This window comes from Amphibalanus amphitrite, unplaced genomic scaffold (genome assembly GCF_019059575.1).
Source record: "Amphibalanus amphitrite isolate SeventyFive unplaced genomic scaffold, NRLGWU_Aamphi_draft 000047F_arrow, whole genome shotgun sequence".
In the NCBI taxonomy this organism is placed as follows: Eukaryota; Metazoa; Arthropoda; class Thecostraca; order Balanomorpha; family Balanidae; genus Amphibalanus; species Amphibalanus amphitrite.
The window spans coordinates 201,672-224,941 of NW_024881543.1; the positions used below are offsets into that span (position 1 = coordinate 201,672).

At 49.7% G+C, this 23,270-nt stretch overlaps 2 protein-coding genes across 10 annotated transcripts in view; one reads left to right on the plus strand and one right to left on the minus strand.

Moving 5' to 3' along the window:
• LOC122377557 (5'-AMP-activated protein kinase subunit gamma-2-like) overlaps positions 1 to 15,412 on the plus strand; it is a 216,091-nt gene extending 200,679 nt beyond the window's left edge. For all 9 annotated transcript variants that reach the window (XM_043357680.1, XM_043357678.1, XM_043357676.1 and 6 more), the window contains 6 exons: positions 5,415 to 5,567; positions 10,909 to 11,087; positions 11,318 to 11,521; positions 12,242 to 12,355; positions 14,233 to 14,353; positions 14,732 to 15,412. In XM_043357680.1, coding sequence (XP_043213615.1) covers positions 5,415 to 5,567; positions 10,909 to 11,087; positions 11,318 to 11,521; positions 12,242 to 12,355; positions 14,233 to 14,353; positions 14,732 to 14,898 — 938 coding nt within the window. In that variant the 3' untranslated portion in view covers positions 14,899 to 15,412. The remainder of the gene's footprint in view (positions 1 to 5,414; positions 5,568 to 10,908; positions 11,088 to 11,317; positions 11,522 to 12,241; positions 12,356 to 14,232; positions 14,354 to 14,731) is intronic.
• A 1,412-nt stretch (positions 15,413 to 16,824) lies between these two features.
• On the minus strand, positions 16,825 to 20,076 carry LOC122377613 (ubiquitin carboxyl-terminal hydrolase 37-like). The gene is made up of 2 exons (XM_043357853.1): positions 20,029 to 20,076; positions 16,825 to 18,336 (listed from the first exon to the last, which is right to left on the minus strand). The coding sequence occupies exons 1-2, from the start codon at positions 20,074 to 20,076 to the stop codon at positions 16,825 to 16,827; spliced, it is 1,560 nt and encodes a 519-aa protein (XP_043213788.1).
• Positions 20,077 to 23,270: the final 3,194 nt, after the last annotated feature.

Below are 23,270 nucleotides of genomic sequence, written 5' to 3' on the forward strand. Positions count from 1 at the left end.
GTGTCCTCGCCAAGATTCGACGGTGCCGTCCCGAGGGCCAGCTTCAGGGCGGCGATTCTGCTGTGTGGCACTGCACACACCCTCCTCTCTAAGATGGTCCAGATTGCGAAGTCCATCGGGTTCAGGTCTGGACTTGATGATGACCGAATGTCTTTGTCCCAGAACCCAGGCATGTGGGTCTTCCACCACGGTTGAGCGATGTTGGCTGTTTGCGGCTACGCACCGTCCTGAACGAAGACGTATCCGTCCCAGAACGACTGAGTGACCCAAGGCAAAACATGTTTCTCCAGCAGATGGACTTTAACCTGTGAACTCACTTTCACAGCCTCCTTGATGAAGACCAAGGTTCCTTTTGAGCCGTCGGATGCGACGGCAGCCCAAATCATGACACCAGCAGGGTTCTGGCGACAAAAAAATGGTGCGAATAGCAGGATCAATGCTGGATGGACCATCTGCCGAAATTCTGACGCTTTGGAAGTGTCTCTGGGGCTCAGGCATGAAAATGTTGTCATTGGACCAGCAGAATGCCTTGTTACCGGCGCTCCTGATCTCCTCCAATGTCTTTTGGGTCCTGTGTAGCCGCTTTTCCCTGGATGCCGCCGAAATTTGGTGTCGACGTTGCATCCTGTATGACGTGAAGCCTAAGCCGTCGTTTATCATTCTCCTGGCGGTTCTGGGCGAAACACCGAGGTCTCTTGGCAGTTTGCGCATGCTTCGCGAAGGACTTGAAACACCTTCTTGTGCACGATATTAACCAGCTTTTGGAAGCGGAAATCCCTTGTTTTGCCAGGCATGGACTTCGTCGACACTTACACTGTCTTTTTAAGTCATTTAATTACACTGCAAACAGTTTTTACGGCAACACCGAGCTGTTTGGCAACGCTTCGGAAGCTGTGGCCAGCCTACTTCAGCGCCGCAATTTGGGCTCTTTTAGTGTTCTTCGCCATAGCTCACCAACAACTATTACAAAATGTAAAAACGATCTTAATGTTGATACATGAGTCAGTTGGGAAGCTGCATGCAAAATTTTATCAAAATCCGTTCATAACTTCTTAAGCTATGAACTGAAAACAAACAGGTAAATCTTTCTGCCCCACCCTGTACATCGTGTAGCGTGTCTTTGTTGTACAGCGCCAATTTCTGCTTTGGCTTTTAGCGCCTGCTAACAGCGTGGTGGGGTTGTACGTTGTGAGCTGAACATTTAATTTTAATCTGTTTTATATGCAATGCTTTATAATCTGCTTTCGCTCGATAGTCACGTCTTTACCGATAGCTGATAGTCTGTTAAATGGCAATTGTCTTCTCAAATTAATTGCCTGGATTCAGCAGTCTCCGAGCACCGTTTTAGCCCCGCACCAGTTCGCTCGCCCACTCAGCGTGTTAAAACTAGTGATGTCATTTTCCAAAAAAATGTCTGACCGATACCGACCGAAACCAAAATTTGGGAAAAATTTCCGACCGAATACCAACCGATTACAAAATTTGACCGAAATTTGACCGAACTTCTATTTGCTATTACTCTACCCCAAAATTAAAATATTTGGTAAATTCTGATGGAAAATAATGGGAAATGGCATTTCAGTCCAAGTTCAGTCAATTCTTAGCCACTGCAAAATACATATTGTGATAGAAGTTACATTGCTGAGGGTATAGCAACACATGGACCTCAGCATTTCACAGATTTAGTTGATAAGAATTGTCAAGAATCTACTGTGGTCTATGTAAGGAAGAATGCTCATTCATGTTGCAAAAGCACAATCAATTAGTATAGTCAAATGGTTGGTAATAGGTATGTTCATGACAACATTCTCAATTTCCCTAGGAGAAAAGGCGGAATCAAAACACCACAAAACACATCAAAACTGCTTGGAAACTTGCCTTGAGTCTTGAGATGTGGTCTGAGATACTCTACAAATAATTTGACACTGAAAATCCAGCTGAAAAGGCAGGTATTAGGTAGCTCTGAGCTTGAATTTAGTCCCAAAAATGAAATGAAAATTCATTACACAGGCACTTTGTCTTATCTCTTGTTTGTCTTATCTTTACAAGAAAACAAAATATGCAGACAAAATTAATGCCTACAAAGTGGCGCCAAAGTGGCGCAAAAAGTAATAGAAGAACCAAGGATTGACTTTTAAGATCCTCTCTTCCGTAACGAAAGGATGTATGTTGATGACGTAATATTTATTTATATGCCCTTTTGGTCGAATTATTGAAAGGGAAATTATTTTCTTGTAGTGAATTACACTCACAATGTTGATTTCATTAGAATTCAATATCGTGTTGGATCATTTACATCAATAAAATAATTCACGAGGCAGCATGTAACAATCCAAAACTTTTTTTGCAGCAACTTTATCAGCTGGTTTAAAGTCTCTGTTATGGCGCATCTGTTTCGAAATCCTTCCTTGTGTTTGGAATGTGGAAGATTCCCAGTGTTGCCGTCCTGGTACTATAGTACCAGATCTGGTACTTTTTCGACCTTTCTGGTACGGAGGTACGCCTGAACGAAATCTGGTACTTTTTCGCCGAAATGCATTTTTGGCATTTCAATATTTCTTTAAATTAAATCTAAGTAAAAAGAAAACACAATTCTTTTAGTCAGGAGGGATGGTGTTTCTAACTTTCTCATCATAATGTGTCATGCATCGGATTCGGAATTAGTGATAACTATTCCTGTGATAGTAGAAGTTAACAAGTGGAAAATTCGCGCGCCACGCCGGCTGCCAAGGACGGTCCGCCGGCTGCAGGCTGAGGCAGTTGTGTCCAAGGCAATATAAGAGGTTGTGTCGTGAGTTCGGAATTCACTGGGCCCAAATGCAACGATTTGTGCTGGCTCGTAAGCTGAGATGCCATGCCAATAACCAATAGTTGGGAATTGTAGTTGTATTATTGTAAACAGTGAAATGTGATCGTTCCGTCGACGGTCGAAGGGCTAAGGAAAGAGGCTAGTTTGAATCAGTGTCCCAAAATTGTGCGATTTCGTTGGAAAACTAAATAACAATCAAACATATAATTTTCCATTCTCACTGGCATTTGGCATACTGTGGCAATTTTCGGATTCTGGATGCAAGCTAGGATCCTGGGTGCAATCGCCAGTCTCAACTGCAGTGCCCCCTCTCGAAGGCAGGATTTCGATTTCTCTATTTTTTGGCCAATTTTAAGTAGGTATACAATTCGGGAGCTTTCAGAAGAGCGCATTTCTGCCTTTCAAGGGGAGACGCAGGGAGACGAATGGGTCAAACTACTGGGTCAAATGAGTCATAAATTACTCGCTGGCATGAACAAACCAAAATTTTGGCTATTTTTAAAGTAATGAATTAATAACAATTTGACCTACTACGATCTGGTACGGTACGCAGCCAGAAACAGCCAATCTGGTACGATTTGGATGCGATCCTGGTACGCTGTAAAATCTGGCCGCGGCAACACTGAAGATTCCAGAAATCGGACATGGGCCGATGTAGTTTTTTGTCAAGATTCCTATGTTTTTATGTTGTGGTCATCTAGATTTCAAACATTTGGTTGGTACCTGCAATATTTAAGGAGAATGTGGGATAGTAGAACACCTGTGAAATGTAAATGTGATCACTGCTAAGTGCTAAGTGCTAACTGTCCAGTCTTGAGTCTTCAGAAACACATTTCAGTAATTCCAATTCAAGGTATTTTTGTCCTTGCATTTTTGATGACTGTATAATGATTTTTGTAGGCAATACTTCTTTGATTACAGGTGAAATTTTAACAGTTAGACTGGAATAGTTTCAAAATTGTGTGTACTTGTGGGGCCAACTGAGTCAAAATCAGCCTGCTTGTCGTTGTGGTTGGACAATGGGTGGCTGCTGCCTGCTGGGTGGGTTGGCTAATGAGGTTGCCAAAATGTGGCATTTGGCATTTGGGGGAAATTTTGCAACTCTATCATTAACATCCCAATAAATTTCATTTTAACTAGGCAAAAATGGAATACTTTCTCTTTTTGAAAATGGTTTCACTGGCAGGGTGACCGAAAGTGTCCGATTTTTGGGGGGCCTGACCGACCGATTACCAAATCGGTCAGCGTATCTTTTCGGTAACCGAAATTTTCGGTAACCGATTGACACCACTAGTTAAAACCCTCAGCGGGCCGTTAACGGGGCACTATTGGCGCACGTGACTGGAACAGCCGCTGTGACCTGGCTTTGTCCTGCTTCCCCACGGCTGGTGATGGCACCTCTTGTTCGATCGGATTAGAGTCAGAGACTGCGGGGCCGCGGGCTGATAGGTGGTTGGCTGTGCTCAGAGGCGGATCCAGCTCAGTTTTTTAGGGGGGGGGGGGGCAAACCATAACAATTTATCGATTCTTTCCATGCCTCCTCCATAGGCGTAATGTTAAAATTATGCCATTTGGGAGTGGCAAATGCCCATTTTGCCCCACCCCCCCCCCCCCCCTGGGTCCGCCACTGGCTGTGCTGGGATTGCATGGGCGGGGTGACTGGGGGGGGGGGGAGGGTGCTGTTCGTGTGGTTCGGTGGAGGGTGTGCCTGGGTGTAGTCTCTGACAACAATCTGATTTGTGGGTGTTGTTACTTGGCACGTTGACTTTTCACTCCTCCTCCAAAGAAAAATCCAAATATGTTATGCATCCCATTCGTGAATTAAGGTTGCATTAACATATTTAGCTCACGCTCACTCACTCACTCACTCACTTGCACGCTCCCCGTGCCAACTCTGTACACACGCTCTCACCACCACTTTTCTCTCGCCATCCACGTGCCTACCCCCTCCCTTCCCCTCCTCTCCCCTCCCTTCCCCTCCTCTCCCCTCCCTTCCCCTCCTCTCCCCTCCCCTCCCTCCTCGACCGGTGCTGTGTCCTTCTTTGGCATGGTGACGTCTGTGCATAGTGGTGTCACGGTGCTAACGGTACGTCGCGTCTGGGACGGGCACGGGGCGCCCCCCGCCGTACCCGTGTCGAGCGGACTGAGTCTGCAAAGTGAGGGGGAGAGTCCGTAAGTCTGCAGAGTGAGAGTCCGTGCTAGACTGATGGACGAGTCTGTCACCGGGGAGGGGTGAGCCTGAAGTGGGTCGTGGGGGGAGGGAGGGAGGTAAATGTCAGTGGCGAATGATATGCTGGTGAAGGGAGATTTGAATGTTGTGATGATGTAAGTAAAGCGTGGGTGTCTCTCGGAAGCGGTTCTCTAAAACTGCAGCCTGATGAACATACTCGTGAATGGTGCCTTATCTACCGTAGCAGTATAGGTGCCCATTTAGGTGCACCGAATATGCTGCCTCCAGCCCATTGCTGTTCTATCCCATCCTGTGCCTTTTCCAGCCTGCTATGTTCTTTTTCGCCATTCACGGATGTCATGACCAATATATTATTGTTCGCCACATTACTACGTACCGCTGTGCTGACTCGGTATTGTATGTCTGCCTGTACAGGTGTACGAGCAGCACCGCTGTGGGACAGCTCGAAGCAGCAGTATGTCGGCATGCTCACCATCACCGACTTCATCCGGATCCTGCAGATGTACTACCGTAACTCGGACGAACGGATCGAGGAGCTCGAGGAGCACAAACTCGAGACGTGGAGGAGTGAGTCACAGGGGTGGGGGCACAAACTCGAGACGTGGATGACTGAGTTAATGAGAGGGGCATAAACTCGAAATATGGAGAAGTGAGTGACTGGGGAGGGGATTTTAGGGTGATTTGGATTGGTTTCCTCTCTAAGAATCGCTTTTCGCTAATTTCCAATAGGCTATATTGAGGTGCTTAGTTTTGGTGAGTGCGGAAGTCACTCAGTGACCGACTACCCACTGCAAGGCGCTAAAAGCTGACCCTTGCTGCGATAATATTGCGATAACATTACCATAGTGAACAGTGATGCTGGCCCGGACGCTTCGGGTCCACGCGGGGTTCGGGCACCGTTTGGCCCGGCGTTTCCCCCCACCCCCGCCCCTACCTCCCCGGGGTAAATCCGGACTGATCCCTCTCCCGTGCGCCTGGTACTGCTCATCGGCCATCCGATGACCTCCGTGGTGGAGCAACGGAAGAACTTACCGCTAATCCCATAGAGGCATGGGGGTAGGTTAGATAATGGGTGCACGACATAGGCATGAATCCAGAGATTACGGCTTTCATCTCGTGCGTTTCCGACTGTAAGGCCACTTATGTAACGATATGCTATTTGGATTATTTGTTACGCGCTTTAAATCGTGGGAGTTACGTAAAAATCGGGTTAGTAATAGGCGGGGAGCGCTGGCCTGTGTTGCTAACTGATACTCCTGATGCTCCCGGTACTCCCGGCGGATTTAGCTAGAGAAGTGCGGCGAAGATGTCTTTCTTCGCTGGCATGACGCAGCCCCTATATAGACCCGTCTGGTCCAGGCAGCGCTGTTTCCGGGAATCGCTGGGGTGCTTAGATTCCGTTTTCCACGAATCCTGGTGAAATTGTAATGCTCTGGGGCTGGCTGCATTGTCTGCTACCTCTTTGGCGTCCTATGACGTCTATTTGGTAGCGTTAGTTGGGAAATAATTTAGGTCGTTTGGTTGCACGCTTCAATAATGATTCACCAATCATTCCGTAAGGATTTTGCTTGGTTTAATGATTCACCAATCATTCCGTAAGGATTTTGCATGGTTCATGACTCATGCCATGACCGATTGTGCCGCGCAGTAGTCTTATGTTCTGCTGGGTTTGGTCTGCGGAGCGTGATTCTCCCATCCCTTTCATCGGCGACGCATAATCGCGATGCCTTGTGATAACGACTAGAGATGCCACTTTTGAGCCCGCGAACCCGCTTTCTGCGGGTTTTCAAAACCCGCAGGGTTTTTGGCGGGTTCGAGAAGCAAAACTTGTCGTGTGGCGGGTATTTGGCGGTCAAACTTAAGAACCTATAAATTTTATTTTTTTTATTTTTTTAGATGCAAAACACAATGCCAAGTGCATTTGCTCAGGTTAACAATACAATATTCATTAAAACAACTTTTAAAACAGCACCAAATATAAAAATATATCAAGGAAGAACATTTCAAATGCAAAACTGAAAACAACCAGCAATAGCATCCAAGTCTAGCAATGACCAAACCAAGGTATAAGCAACAAACTACAAAGCATAAATAAATGCTGATGAAAGCATTTCATACATAAAAGAACCTGAAAGCAAACATATAGGAAGATGAACTGAAGTCTATGTGCATGTGCACTAGATATACATTATGGAAGAACCCAGACTTAAATGAGATGTTTAAAATCAGAGCAAATGCCACATGTTACTTTATTTGCGTCTGGTCGGCATAAAAAGCTATCAGCTAAACAAAATTTGATGTAAATTCATTGATTACCTATCCTGTGTTCTGTTCCACCCTATATTACGAAAATAACACACCAATTACCCTTACAAAAAATCAAAATATTGACTGGCATGCGGCCCAAACATAACGCAGTACAATACTGCAGGCGCACTTTCGACATTCTGACAAGGATTGGCATTTGACTGCGTCAATTTTGGTCTCTGAGGCGAAGGAAAGCTGTCATTGATGACGTAATAATTTTACAATCAATTTTTCTGTCTTGGTTTTTGAATACCGCAATATAGCAGTTATACATGTTACAAAACCACGTAGCTGGTCGCATTTATTTCTTTTGTCTTTTTACGTCCTTATCATTTGTATGCCGAGAGAGGACCAGCCCGAGAGCATTGCCAAGACCATCTATGAAATTATTACATTTAATTTAGTATTTACTGTCTCTTTATTTCTTAACCGGTGATAAACCTCTGAATTGTAAAGCTTTAGCAGTTGTGTAAAATAATTTTATCAGAATGGCACATGAATATGCATTATCAACGGTGTTTTCGCAACAAGTTCACACTAACTACGGCCGCAATAATTTACTCGCTGTAACATTCCTTGCAATCAGCTGTTGGTGACGCTTCTGACGCATGTTTCCAGAAACGCGTGGTTCGTTCATTGGTGGTTAGTTGGTTTTTGCTGGGATTTTGCATGATTTGTTTTATGTGTAGAAGATCGACTGGATACTCATTATTCACCGTGTGACTATTTATTTTTAACTGGAAATCGCATATCTTTAATATCAACATTCATTTGATAACAATATCATTCCAGAAGCCTAACATTGAGAGGGAGCCAGAGTGAAATTTTGATCCTCAGCCAATGCTGGAGGGTAAGGTGAGAGAAAGATTTTACTGAACTCTTTTCAGAAAGGAATTTCAAATGTATTGATACATTATTCATTTTCCACTATCCAGTGTGCACTTCCTGAGGACTTAGCACAGCAATTTCAAGTCCTTACTATTTGTTTGGCTGTCTTTCTGCACAGCAATGAAGCAAGTAAGGTTTATATAGCTCTAGCATTGACTCAGCTGTATTTTTTTCTTGCAAAAGCAGGTTTTTAAAATTGCGGGTTTTTTGCGGGTTCGGCCCAGCCAAAATCAGCTTGCGGGTAGTTGTGGTTGGGCAAGGGGTAGCTGCGGGGCGGGGCGGGTAATGAAATTGCAAATTTGTGGCATCTCTAATAACGACTATCACTGCCTATTAAATCATTCGAGTTAAACAATGAACAATGCCTCTGAGCATCAGTGGTTCTCAGCAGTCGATTTCGACCGCCGCTTCCCGTTGGCTGTCTGTCTATCACTCTGTGCCGATCAGTCCCGATAAATCGGAATGTTTACACGGTACGTGCCAGCCGCTGCCATGGCAACCATTCATCAGCCAACACCGTCCCCGTGTTCAGGTGTGGGGGTGGGGGAGCCCTGAGGCAGAGCGGTGGCGGATAGAGGCGACAATGGCATCACCCTGCCCTGGGTGGCACAGCTTTAACGAGAGTGGTGGCCTGAGCTGACCGGAGCTGACCTGACATAGCCCGACCTGGTCTGGGCGCGGTCTGTGTCACCCATCTGTGTGGCGTCTCCTGCAATGGACGTTCTCTCAGCTTATTATTTGTACTAAAAGTGGGTCTCGTTTACTGTATTTTCCTGGTTGTTTGTGACGCAGTATTTCGGTTTCAAATCGGCTAGTATTGTTCGCTTATACCACTCCCGTTTCAGCCTTTATTAGTGCTATTTTTGATGCATTTATCAGGATAATGCTGCAAAGAATTTCTGAGGCAGTGCTTCCCAAAAATGCAGCCTTTGTTATCAGCTCAGGTGCATCATTCGTTGTTTCAGACAGCAAAAGTGCATGCACAGTGCACACTTACCCACAAATGACCCTCGTGAAAGTTGCATCGCGTGATTTGATTGCCACAAGGTCGAGTGACGCTCGTACCTTCGAAGAAGCGGTTTGCTAGTTGGGTCCATTATTCGTTCACGGACACTGTGTACCGTTCATTCATGTTGGTAGTTTTAAAAGTGGGGCCACTTGCGGTACTAGGCTAGTTAGTCAATATATTCACTTAAATTAACATCCAATTGGGCAAATTCAGAGGGGTGCTTGGATTAGAAACAATTTTTTTGCCGTCTGTCACAAAAAGGCATTGGGAATTGATACCTACCTGCAGGATTATTTACGATGGGATCTGACTTCTGCTAGCGCCTTTGGCTTTGTTTGACCTGGTATGCGACCTTTTGGAACCATGGTCAGCTGCGTAGGCCAAAACATGGCTTTTGTGTGCTACCGCGTCAAATATTCAAATATCATTCATATATCTGATTGGGCCAGAGAAGATATGTAAATTCATGTAAATGCGAGGATAAGCGGCCAATGATGAATAGATTATGCGACTCTATACGGGCCGTTGTCACTTAATCAGTAACGATTATGGTAAGCGCGTGTCACCCCATGGGTAGGTAGTTAGAACGGTTGAGTCACTGCCGGCAAGCGGTCTTGCTGCGTAAATCTTACCCCAACTCGTAGCGGCGATGAGATGGGAGCTGCGTGATCGACCTGATTTTGAATTACATTACCGATCTGACTCGGATATGTGCGTCGGCTCTGGTCCACACGCACATTCAGCTGTGCTATTGAGGCGTTCGCTCTGTTTCCGAAGCCGCGACTGCGCATTTCATTGTAGCCCGCTCGGCACGGCTAATCTCTCCCTTGCCGGAGCCTAATAAACTGTGGACTGTCCGCGGCCGTGGTGTGGCCGGGAGGCCGGATTACAGAGGACAGAACGAGGACCCCACTGCAGTACATCAGGCCGGATCAGGCTCATCTGACACCGCCTGGCGACGGCATAGAGTCACGGCAAAGAGAAAAATGTAATCAAAAGAGTACGGCTCATCTCTCGTCGGCGGCGGCACCAGTGCAGAGGAGGTATTCCCCGTGTATCACTGTTGAAGCGGTGTAAATTTATTCTTCTCTCCCCGGCTCGACCCTCTTTGTTTGGCCGCCTGTATTTTATTTATAATTTACTGGCTGTGACTCATCTATCTCCTGTCGTGCATTGGTCAGATTTAGCCCGCTCGGTATGTCCGCTCATCGCGGCGGTGCCAGACTGTCTAGACGATTAATTGGTGCAGATAACAAACCCCCTCTGTGAGGGTAGGCTCAAGCCATAGGACACTAGCGCCGTGAGTCAGGTACAGGCTTGTTTTAGACGTGCTCCTGTCGTTACTTCAAGTCATCGCTTCTCTTGGCACGAGTCCTGATGTGCATCTTCCTGTTGACCTGACTTGACCCTTAGATGCACTGCCGTATTGTTTCTGTGCGAGTACTGTCTTAAGTTCTTCACACATTCTCTGAGCTATCGGGATATTATCTGATGTTGTGCAGTTAAGTGCAGACATTTCAAACTGCTGTCCAAATATGCCCTCAAATCTCTATCAGCTACCTTTTTACTGAGTTTACAATTACAAGCCTCTCCGACTGTGCTTCCTTCTCTGGTCCCATTCTGACGTTTGACCCCGCTCTGACCTCTGACCCCACTCTGGCCCCTGACCCCGCTCTGACCTCCGCCCTCCCCTGTGCCCCGCAGCGGTGCTCGAGTCGGACAGCAAACCCCTCATCTTCATCGAGCCGGAGGCGTCGCTGTACGACGCCATCACGATGCTGCTCCAGAACCGCATCCACCGGCTGCCGGTCATCGACCCCGTCTCCGGAGACGTGCTCTACATCATCACCCACAAACGGATACTGCGCTTCCTCTGTCTATACGTAAGTTACAACAAACACAAACTTTTGCCCTCAAACGTTCTCTCTCAAACTACGTGAGTTATAGACTGCAACACAATGCTTGCGGGTGTGCATTACCATGAAACAAAGTCCAACACTTTACTCCATGCTATTCACCGTTCCATTTGTAGTAATGTTCAATGTGCAGCTGTCACATAGTTTTCGCCTGTTCTATCTACCCATGTTGACCGTGCTGTACCTTTTCGCCACAGCTGCACAACCTGCCTCGGCCGTCGTTCCTGAGCCGGACGCTGGGCGAACTGCGGATCGGCACCTTTGACAAGATCGAGACGGCGCGGCCCGACACGCCCGTCATCGAGGCGCTGACCAAGTTTGTCGAGCGACGCGTCTCCGCACTGCCCATCGTCGACGACGACAACAAGCTCACCCACATCTACGCAAAGTTCGACGTCATCGTGAGTGAGCGGGAGATGGGTGGATGGAAGGAGAGGGGGATGGAAGGGAATGTGTGAGAGGAAGGTAGCGGATTGGCAAGAATTGGGACCGGAGGGATTGTAGACAGTGGGTTAATTGAAGTGGTTGTTGGAGGGAAGAAAACTAACTGGTAGGAAGTGGAGGCTGGAAAGAAGACAAAAGTAAATAACTTATGTTTAAGATACGAAAAAAGTGAAAAAAATCATGCAGGGGTATCCCGCTTTTATACTTAATCAATTTTGTTGCATCTTGACCAGTCACTCCACTTCACTGTATTGTGCTGTATATTCTGGATGACGTTTAGAACGTACAGTTTGTCTTAAAAGTACCGCGCAAAGTAACGGCATGGATCCATCAAGCCTGACCGAGGAAGGGCCTGCTATAATTTGAAAGTCACCGAACCAATTGACCTGGGGAATGGGCGAGGTTTTCCATTGCTTCGGTGATTCAAATTTAGCAGTCCTTCCTCGGTCAGGCTTGATGGATCCATGCCATTACTTTGCACGGTACTTTTAAGACAGACTGTACACGCGTCACAATGTTATGTCTGCGTCCTATTCCATTGCCTCCACCCCCACTGACCTCCGATATTTTGTTTTGCTGTAGTTTCCTGGTGACCTCTGTGGCCTCCCACACTGGCCTCTGTAACCCCTGTCTGACCTCCGTGACCCATGCTGACCTCTGCGTTGACCGTGCCACAGAACCTGGCGGCCGAGAAGACGTACAACAACCTGAACGTGCCGCTGATGGCGGCCAACTCGCATCGCTCTGAGAACAAGGTGGAGGCGTGCAAACTCTCCGACACACTGATGCAGGTAAATGGAGAGGACGGGACGGCGGTGGGAGTGCGTACTGCGTGTTGGGGGAGGGGGTGTCCTGCTCTTCCTGATGGGGACTGGGCAAATGGGAGGGGCTGGGGAGAATGAGGAGGATTCATGATTGTGGAGGCACTTGGGCTTAGAATAAAATTGTTGTGTTTAAAAGGGAAGATGTTGAGGGGAAAGACGCTGTTCATAAGATGCTGATTCGTTGAGTTGTCCCAAGACTGACCCGAGCATTTGTTGTTACAACTTACGAGCGGGAATTTTTGGCCTTATGGAAATCTTTGTGATCGGAGCTTGTCTTGTGGCAATGTTCAGTTGAAACTTCTTTGAGGGATATTGAAGGACGCTGCTTATCGTTCGTTCCATGCTTCCAGTTCAGTAGATGGTACGTCTTGGTTTAAAAAACACACGCGAGCTGTTTGATCTCATCTCCGTTTTTCTGTCTTCTCGGCGTGGGTTCTTCTTTTTCCTTCTGTTCTTCTTTCTTGCCGTGGTTCCCTCTACTGTATACGTATGAAGCTGGTTCCCGTTTGTTCCGTGGCTCCCTCTACTCTCGTCTGAAGCCGAGTTCCAGTTGAGTTGATTTAGTTGGTCCATGTAGGATCAGTTGCTCCGCGGTTTATTTGGTCGATGTCCGCGCTCGCTCGCTGTACACTATAAGTATTGCTGTGACGGAGCTCACACCTGTGGCTATCGTATCCGCTGCTCGCCTTGTCGTCGCGCTCGCGGTGCCCCTGGGTCGGAGAGCCATGCGGTCTCTCCAACTCCAAGTGACTGCATCTGCGTCAAGTGACTGCGCCTCCAGGATGGGAGGCTCGAGTACCGAGGTCTGTGGGAGGGGCTGCACCACGTGGTGGCGCTGTCAATCACGCGGTAGCTAATGCGTGGATTACTTCGAGGAAGCGTCAGCTCGTCAGCGGGCTCCAAGCTCTGAGTGGACGTGCGGAGTAGACATGCGGTTAGGTGTCTGGTCAGTTAGGGGGCTCTCTGTGTCAGTTATGTCACCAATGAGTGATTTGTGGCCCGGGAAATGTTCCTGCTCATTACGTTGCTGATCGTGTTACAATTTGTGCTAATAATTTATGGGTTTCCTCCGGATGAACCAGAACGTTTCTTATCCACCCGTAGGACCTGGTTGTTACCCTTCAGAGCTATGTTTTAGACCCGTTCAGGGCTGAATAGGCACTGGGAACAGTCCAGATCCGAGTTACTTCCCTCATGGGTGACCGTCATCGTAAGTGGGACCACCTTCCTAGGCCCAGATCTGCTGCTCTCAGCCGCAATAGCACACCAAGTTGTGGACGTGTCATTGTACTGTCCAGTGTCCCACTGTCCATACCCTTATTCTCGTGTCCCTTAACCCTGAAACTAGGGATAAACCGAGAGGACATTCCTAAGCAAGAAAACTCAGAATCAGCTTTCTGTATGTTTTATTTTTAACCGGGCTTTGTAAAAACGGAGTGTTAGTTTCGTTTACGCAGCTCTCTCTCTCTCTCTCTCTCTCTCTCTCTCTCTCTCCTCTCTCTCTCTCTCTCTCTCTCTCTCTCTCTCCTCTCTCTCTCTCTCTCTCTCTCTCTCTCTCTCTCTCTCTCTCTCTCTCTCTCTCTCCCTCTCCCTCTCCCTCTCCCTCTCCCTCTCCCTCTCCCTCTCCCTCTCCCTCTCCCTCTCCCTCTCCCTCTCCCTCTCCCTCTCCCTCTCCCTCTCCCTCTCCCTCTCCCTCTCCCTCTCCCTCTCCCTCTCCCTCTCCCTCTCCCTCTCCCTCTCCCACTCCCACTCCCACTCCCTCTCCCTCTCCCACTCCCTCTCCCTCTCCCTCTCCCTCCCTCTCCCCGCCTCACATCTAACCCCCCTCTCTCTCCTGCTCTCAGGTGCTAGACAAGATAGTGCACGCCGAAGTGCACCGGCTGGTGATCACTGACGACGAGCAGCGCGTGATCGGCATCATCTCGCTCTCCGACATCCTCGACGCCCTGGTCATCCGACCGCACGGTACGTGAAGCGTCGGTGGCGGCGAATGTGGGACTGGGTCGGCAGGGGTCCTAAGCCGCGGATGGCCAACGGAAAACGTTTCTGGCATGGGCTCTGTGGGCCGTTGGGTTGGGAGTGAGTGGAGACTGATGGTAGAATAGAAATCTAGTAGATATGATAAGATTTTGGATAATATAATTGGATATCATTGGATTAAATTGGATATTTAGATATATGAAATATAAAATGGGATTTGGATTTAATAGGGTTGGATGGATTTCTAGAAAAGAGTAATTGAACTCCACTGCATTGTTGACAAAGGGACGAAAATTCTTCCCTCCCTGTCTGCTCAGGTTTCGCTGTCTGTGCCGAATGATGACCGATTTCCTCTCCCTCCAGAGTACAACACGATGGCCGAAAGTCCGTCGGAGAGCGAGGTGGACGACGACGAGCGACATATGATCGTCGAGGAAGAGCCCGGCGTCGAGGAGGAGCCCGTGGCGGCGGCCGCCGGCATCGAGCGACTCACCCTAACAGACGGCGCGGGCGCGCACAAGGACGGCTGAGCGCCGCCGCCCGCCGCCGCCAGGGGCGCTAGTGTTTCGCCGAGGCCGCCGACGGACTGAAAAAACGCTTCAGAGTCGTGGACGAGGGGTGAACGGGTGGAGAGCGAGAGAGAGAGATTGGAGTGGGCCGCGGGCTCGCTCTGAGGGCTGGCCGGACCGGGCGGGGCGCCGCCGGACCCTGGAGCCGGCCGGGACCCGCGGTGAGAGGACGCCCGTGAGCGCCCGTCCCTGTGAGAGCGTGTCCTGTGTGAGAGGGCGCCACCGCAGCGCCGCGGCGCCACCCATTATCGAGTGGTCGGCGGGTGGCGGCGCGGGAGAGCGCTGAGCTGAATGGCAGCGGGGTGGGCGGGACACTCGGCCGGCCTCGCGACTAGGTACCTCCCCCAGCGAGAATCACGTCCGCGCTGTATTCGTGGGCGAAAATAAACGCGTCGATGATTTGAACCGTAGCGTCGGGTTGTCGCCATGAACGTGTCATGTTATATGATGATGAATAAAGTATATTTTGTATTCATTCATGTGTCTGTGTCTCCGGGTTGTGTGGAGGGAGGGAGGTCACTGTGTCGACACGCGGACGTAGACGCCGTTGTCTGATTCGCTGTAACCCGAGACGTCATCCGCAGACTCGCTGGAGGCTAGTGTGATTGAATACATCTGGCTCAAATGTGCCGTGAATTTGAGAGGTGGTTTAATGGAACGGATGATAGTCTGTCATGTCATATATTAGCTTCTGTTGGAAGCTGAGCGCCCGCTTACTGGCCTCTGGCGATCGCTGACCGATCCTTTGACCGAAGGTATTTCTCATTTATTTTGTAACAGTAACGGCTTTTAAAATGGTGTTTAGAAGTTAAAATCAATCGAGCCAAACAGCTATACTTTATCGCCAGTGTGTCTGAGATGTAACCTTTCGATGATTACACCCCCTCTCCCCTCCCCTTGCCCATCCGTAGCCGTCAAGTCAACCCTTGCCCCTCGGTCCGCCGGGCTGCGGAAGGGGGCGTCTCCTCCACCGTTTACGGTCGTCCCCAGCTCTCGTGGCGCGGACCCGGCGGCCGGGCTGTCTGTCTGGCGGCTGGCTGGGTGTGGTATGCCGCTGCGGCCCCCGTGCCCCACAGACAGTGACGTCAGAGGCGTCCTGCCAGAGGCTGGTGTGTCGCCAGCGTGCGGGCGCGGCGAGCGCCCGACGGCATCAGGAACGGGCGCTGATTGCTGGCGCACGGTTAGGATAGTCCACAACAGGGCCTCGGCTAAGGAATTTTGACTGGTGGGCCACTTGGGCAGCGACATGGACTGACCTTCGTAGCCATAGCCCCCCACCCCCACCCCCCCAATTTTCGATTTCTCCCCAGATTTCGGCCACTTTATTCTGCAAAAAAAAAAAACGTCAGGATGGCATTAAAAAAGTAAAAAACGGGCCTCGACCCCTCCCCGACTCTTCATAGAGAGGAGAGAGTAGAGAGTAGGGACCCACAACCCTCTCAGTGGTGATACTCCGGCGGTGCACATAAAATCGCACAAGTATGCACAACATATTGACCAGATAAAACTTTGGACGATAACTTACGGCCGGTCGGATGTTAAAAATCAGCGAGCCCTGAGTGGATCGCTCGCCGACTATAGTTCGTTTTTCTTAAGTTCGACCCTCACTGTAATCGTCTCTTTGAACATAGCACGAGAATTGCTAGCTGAATTACTTAGAAAACTGGCTGGCGCACATTGATTTCACAGACGATTTATTTTACCATTTGCTCTTTATTCCAACGGGTAGTCAAATTGAGACTTCGAAAAACCTACTTCGAAAAAATGTGATTTCTACAAAACATTTCTGGTACATTTCCACACACACGCACACACAAACCCATACACACATGCCCGCTCGGACACGGTCAGGAGGCGTTCAAGCGCCAATCCTCCGTGCGGCGGCAGTTACAGTCCCCCACCCTCCATCCTGACTATCTGGCTGCAGAGCTCCTTGTGGAGGTAAAAGAAGGTATAACCGTCCCGTTGGTGACCTTCATTCAGGACGTACGCCTCGTCCACGCAGCTGACTCGCTGGTCGTCGTAATGGAACCACATGTCCCGTCCTACACTGTACACGTCAGACACATAGTGTCCCGAGTGCGCGGTGCCGCCGTAGTGGCTGATGACGCCCACCAGCCGATACGTAGAGTCGCCGACCAGGTCGACGGGACGGAGCGACTGATCTTCCTGGACGCAAAACTCGGAAAGGTGCACCTGTTCCACGGCGCCGGCCGGCTCTCTCTCCTGTGACCTCCTGATAACATGGAGCTCGCGACCCTTGTCCTCACGGGTCCGCCCCGGCTTCGAGTATGAGTTGGCGGCGTCCAACACCTGCAGCTCGGGTGGCGGCAATGGCGGCGACTCAGCAGCAGCAGTCGCCGATGGCGAAGGACGAGCCGGCGCCGTGGCTCCGGCCGACACTGGAGAGCCTGCAGTGGTGGGCACTGTTGGGGCGGCGGTGGCGGCCGGTGGGCCTGAGGGAACCTCCGACTCCCTAGTACACAGGGAAGGATTTGTGCAGTTCCACTCGGGAGGCCGGGTGACGTCGTCCGCGACAAACTCGTTCAGCGAGAGGAACTTGGGGATGCTCACTTTGGTCCGGATCTTCTTCGCCTCATCCCCCAGAAAGACACACCGGTTCAGTTGGAGGATCAGTGTCCTGGGAAGCTGACTTATCTTGGTGGTGACGTAACACTCATCGTGGCAGCAGTGCTGACAGAGCAGGTGGCGCCGGTCGGGTCGCATGCTCAGCCGCAGCGCGTCCTGCAGCGTGGGCGCCTCGGTGCCCTGGTGGTGCGGTACGCTCACAAACCAGCTGATGTTCTCTTGGCGCTTCAGAACTGTCTCATGACACTTTGTGCACCTGTAACTCTCGAGGGTCTGGTAATGGAAGTTGTCGCGGACCGGGTTGTCTGTCGATCGTCGGGCGTCGACTTCGTCTTTCATTGTGTCCAGCAGGCGCAACAGGAACTCATTGGCGTCCTGCATCTCGGTGCCTCGAAACGCCGGATCGATGTCGGCGAAAACATCGCGCAGGTCATTCAGGTGGCTGAAGACTAATTTGCTGAGCGCCTTCTGGCGAAGATCCATCAGTTTGGCAACGCCACACAGCGTGCGGCACTGGCCGCTTTCGACCGGGCCCGAGATCAGGGACACCATCTCACTCTGGAACGGTTGGAGACCCAGTAGGGATTGCAGGGTGGCGTTTTGATAGCAGGTGTTCCCATAGTTGGGCAGGCCGATGTAGAGTGGGTCCTTGCTGTTCTTGTCCGAGTCGAGCGGCGGGATGACTGGATTCAGCTGTAGGTCGTGACTGGTCGTCTGTGCCTTGCTCTCTGACCCTGCTTGTCTCCTCTTCTTGCGCGCCTCAAGCTGGCACTGGCTGCGCTGTCGGACATCCTTGGCCACCTCCAAACGCTGAGGTGGGCGGGAAGGAAGCGAAGTGCTTGTCAGCAGGATGGAAGCTGCGTTGCCTCTGATGATGGCGATCGAACACCGCTGGAGAAGCCACTCCGTCTCCCGTCTCTCTCCCGTGACCGCGGACACCTGAGCTCCGATTTCTCGGAGAAGACTCTTTGTTGATGGGCCGCAGGAGCCACTTGTCTCAAAAGCGATTGGCTGAAAACGGAAGCGCCGACAGAGTTCTGGGTATTTTCTACGTTTTTCTTCTTCCGCTTCAGCGGCAGCTGCCCCTGCTTGGACCACCGCCGAGGCGAGGCGGGACTCAGCGTACGTGTTGACGCACGTAACATCCCAGACAAGGCACTGTCCCTGTGTGAAAGGGAAGATGGTCATTCCATCTGGGCGTTTGCCGTCACCTCGATTGATGCCGAGCGGTTCTAAGAGGGCGGGCACGCCGGCCGACTGCAGAGCTCTCCTGATGACCTCATTCAACGCTGTGTGTCGGGGAAGTCTTCCAGCGCTGAAGCGGCATGTGAGCGTGTGATGACCCTTGCAGTCTGCCACCGCGCCGCACTTGCAGACATGGCTGCTGTTCACGTCGGCCCCGACTCGTAGGGCTATGGCGATACGGACGGTGTTGTTATCTAGAAGGGTGCCGAGACTCGCAGACGGTAATGCTCGCATCCATGCGCCACTCTCAGGTGTCGCTGCGCTGAGGAGTCGAGCGCGCTCAAACTGGTTGGCCGCAGCCAGCAGAGAATCTCTCTGCTTTTCTGCGAGGGGATAGTCCCACTTCTTCTGCTGGCGGCGAGCATCAGCGTCTGGAGTCATTTTGTCACCTGCCTTTGTCAGCCAGTCAGCCGTCGATTCATCCAGCTCCTTAGAAATAGCGGCAGTGAAGAGAGGAGGTAGAAGAGAAGACAGCAGTTGCTGACATCGGTGGAATGAAGCTATGAAGCTGGGCAGGGCGACGTCTGTAACTCGTCTGAGACCAAGCCCTCCAAGAGAGGTGGGTAGGACCGCCTGCTGCCAGCTAGTTTGGTCAAAGTAGACGTTGGTCAGATCCTGAACTGCTGACTTCAGGGTTACGTCCAGCTCGTTTAGTATATCCGGCTGAAGATATACTGGTGCGGCTCTGAGCAGGTACTGGAGTCTGGGTAGCCAGAGGCAGTGGCGAAGGAGGTAGAAGGCTGAGTGGCTATCTAGGAGTTTGAGGCGGGTGATGAGGCGATCCAGTTCCTCTTTCTTTCGTCCTAGTGCAGTTTCAGCCGCTGAACTGGTCAGGGGCGCTCCAAGCACCATCTGTTCAGCATCGTCTTTTACTGCCGCGCCCGGGATGAGATGGTGCAGCTTCTCCACGTAAAGGGTGTGCTGCACCGCATCGCCACTGGCGTTGATGATTTCACATTTGGCTGGATTGACTTCCAATCCGATGCGTGCCATGGCTGGAATCAGGTCTTGTAAGTCGGCACAAACGCCGTCAATGCCACCTCCCAGTGTCCCGTCGTCTAAATACCAGACGTTTAGAGGAGAGGTGACGTTGCTGGTAACTGACTGGACCGCCAGAGAGAACACAGCCGGTCCCGACGGGTCTCCCTGCTGCAGACCGGTTGCTGACCAGATGACGGACGTGCCATAATACAGCGGAGTCGACACTGAGTACGCCTGCCACAGCAACGGGAACAATTCAGGCGCATGGATGCGCACCTGTCGCAGGAAGTGATCGCGGCGCACAGTGTTGAAGGCGTTGCGCATGTCTACTGAAGGCGTTGCGCATTTATTTTACTCAAAATTATTTCTTCCTGGCTCTTATTTCCCAGACTCCTAGCTCGTAGTCGCCTTTATATACAACCCCACAGAGATAGACATCTTGTCAGAAATTATAACTGAACTGATCAATAGATCGTACGGCATTTAACAGAACGGTATATCTTCGGCTTTTAAAACTTATTTGGAAAATATTATTCATGTCTGCAGTACAATGTGCGCTAACCAGTTTTCTTAGTAATTCAGCTAGCAATTCTCGTGCTATGTTCAAAAAGATGTTTACAGTGAGGGTCGAACTTAGAAAAAACGAACGGGAAATATTTGTTTCTGGTCCCTAAAAAGCTGTTTCTGGCACCTAATTGCTGATCAGCCCCAAAATGCTTATTCGACCCTAATATCTGAATCTGGCACCTAATTGCTTCCACACATCCCAAAGTTGCCAGATCGTCTAGTTGAACTCCGTATTTGCTGTTTGCTGATTCAGCACCAAAACCAAAACATCCAGCACCTATTTTATTCCACGTTTGCCTACCTAATTCGCGTAATCTTCCTGATTTCATGTATCCTTACAACATGGACGTTGCATTCGGTGATGTCAAGTGCCATTTTCGCCAGTGGAGATAATGATTAATGCCATTTCTAGCCAAAAGAGAATCACTGGCCAGCTATGGTGCAGCATAGCAAGACGCTCCTATACCAGCCCGCTATGTAGAGACTAGAGATTATTGCACCCTCAGCCATTTTAACGTGAAAAGTTTGGATCCGTCACTTCCAGCCAGGCTCTCAGGTCATAAACTGGAGTAAAGCAAAATGACTCTGAACAGACATGCCACGCAACCGGCCCTCTTTTCAATATTATTAGCTTTCTGGCCTGCAATTATCGTCTGACTCCATCTCGATCAAACGCAGCATCCGGTTTCTACAGGGGCGTTTGACTGACCGGCCACACAATAACCAAAAACAAAATCAAAGCTTCATGCACACATATGACATAAGTAAGAAACGGATGAAAAAGGCACAACCACGGCACAACTCTGCGCGGCAAACACAACGGACAATGTCCCACGCAAGATCCCGCGTTTCTTCAGTGGCCTTGAACGGAATGAAAACAGTACATTTCTTTTTTGGAGCTATTTGATGACGTCAAAAAATACAATACCCGTTTTAATGGTCAAAATCGAGACAATTACTCACAAAAATGTTTCCCTTTAAGCATTACAAATAAATACTTTTAAATATTTAAATGACATTGTTTTTTTTTTAAACAAATCAATATTATTTGCTTACTTAAACGTCATATACAATGCTGAGATCACTACGGGGCTGTCTTAGAGTGTAGCTGCACTGGCAACCTTTAGGCTAGACTCCAGGGGTCATTATACCAGAACAACATGATTCTACCAGCCAGTAGTTCATTTTTCTACTAGATTGGTGCTACGCTCAGTATTTAGGTGCCAGATTCAGAAAAAAGAGTAAGGCGTACCGATGAATAGGTGCCAGAAACAGCTAATTAAGGTCATTTTCCATGATTGGTGCTGGTATCCACCAAATAGGTGCTGAGGACCAATTTTGGGGCGAGTCAGCTTTTAGGTGCCAGAAATAGCTTTTCTGGGACGCAATTAAATGGCGTCCAAAACGAACTATAGTCGGAGATTCGGAAGCGGTCGGACGGGATCGGGCGTTGTCGGGTGGATCGGGAGGAATTGTGAACAGCACGAGTGCAACTTTAGTAAAGTGGGTTGTAGCAGGAACCCCAAAAGGGGGCTGTAGCAGCAGCCCCAACATCTCTGAAAATGATCATTAAGCCTATTGGTGTCGCATGGAAAAGAATTGACTCAAAAGCCCAAGTGCACTGTGCAACCCTAATATTTTTCTAAAAAACTAAGTTATGTACGCTTTTGGTGAACAGTGTCCCAAACTTCAGATTTCTCTTTGGTGTCTGAGTGTAAAATTCTAGCCACCCAAAATGTGAGAGTGGAAAATTATCCATTCTTATTCTTGAGTGTCATCTTCAGCCGAAATGAGAAATTTTTGGAACGCTGACTGTGAACGGTTCGAAATTCGTCCGACTGGTCAGATGTGTGACTGCAAGCATCATACCGGTCGTGAAGACGCATAATATCGCTTGCAGACTTCAATCGGCTGAAAGTCGCCGACACTAACTCTAGTTTGACTCTGGCTTAAGCCCTTGTTACACTGCCGAATTTTGGTACAGAATATGGAAGTCATGCTATGTCGCGGACCGATTCGGGATCTTTCTTCCACGGTCTTGGCATTTCGCAGACCAGTCGGTGCCCACCGCGCGACTTTTACGGTTCGTCACGACCGCCACGAATATTTCATGAAGAATGAAAATTTCGTGGCCGTTCGCCGAACTTATAATAAACGAACATGATCGCCAAACACTCGCCGATTCACCGCCGACATGTCGCTGCGTGCGTCGACTTGTTGCCAAGGTATCGCCGACTATTCGCAACAGATTCGCCATTCATTCGCGATGTTCGCCGAATCATGGATCAGCTTCGACCCGCGCACGATTAGGGGGGCCCCCCACCCGTTGTCTGCAAATCGGGCTCTGTCGGCGAACTGTTCGCCTCTGTCGGTGAACTGTTCGCCGATTTCCTACACGACGTGATTCGGCGACAGGGTCGTGGCCAAAATTCGGCAGTGTAACACGGCCTTTATATCGTGTATATCGACGAGCCGTCTGAGATCGCTCGCAGGCACCCGACCGTCTGAACTGGTCTGTTCGTTATTCGTAGTTTTTCTTGTAACCGACTGGTCTGCGGCAGATGCTTATGTGACTGCAACCACTCGATCGATCGGAAAGCTTGCAAGAACTTTCGCAGACCTCGATCGGCTGGAAGCCGCCGACACTATCTGTAATTGACAGAGGCAGACGTCTTTCACGTTTATTGCATAAAATTTAAAGCTTCGGTCACACTTCACCGCATTGGACCAACGGACGAGAAACGGACGAGTACTGTCAGCGTCCGGTGATGTCCGTTTGTTTCCGTTGGACGTCCGTTTGTCATCCGTTAATACCTGTTCCATATCCGGTGGTGTCCGGTTGAGCACACCGGACACCACCGGACATGGAAGTACTGTGACGTCACATGGAACTCGAAGTAAATATCATACAGCAAAGACGTAGGTGGTAGATTTTTTTTAAGTTCTGGGTA

What these genes read in the sequence shown, in the direction of transcription:
- LOC122377613 (XM_043357853.1), bottom strand. Translation starts at nt 20,076, where the DNA reads ATGCGCAACGCCTTCAACACTGTGCGCCGCGATCACTTCCTGCGACAG. An exon ending in GCGATCACTTCCTGCGACAG is followed by an intron (nt 18,337 to 20,028) that starts GTGCGCATCCAT and finishes CGCCCACCTCAG; the next exon opens with CGTTTGGAGGTGGCCAAGGA.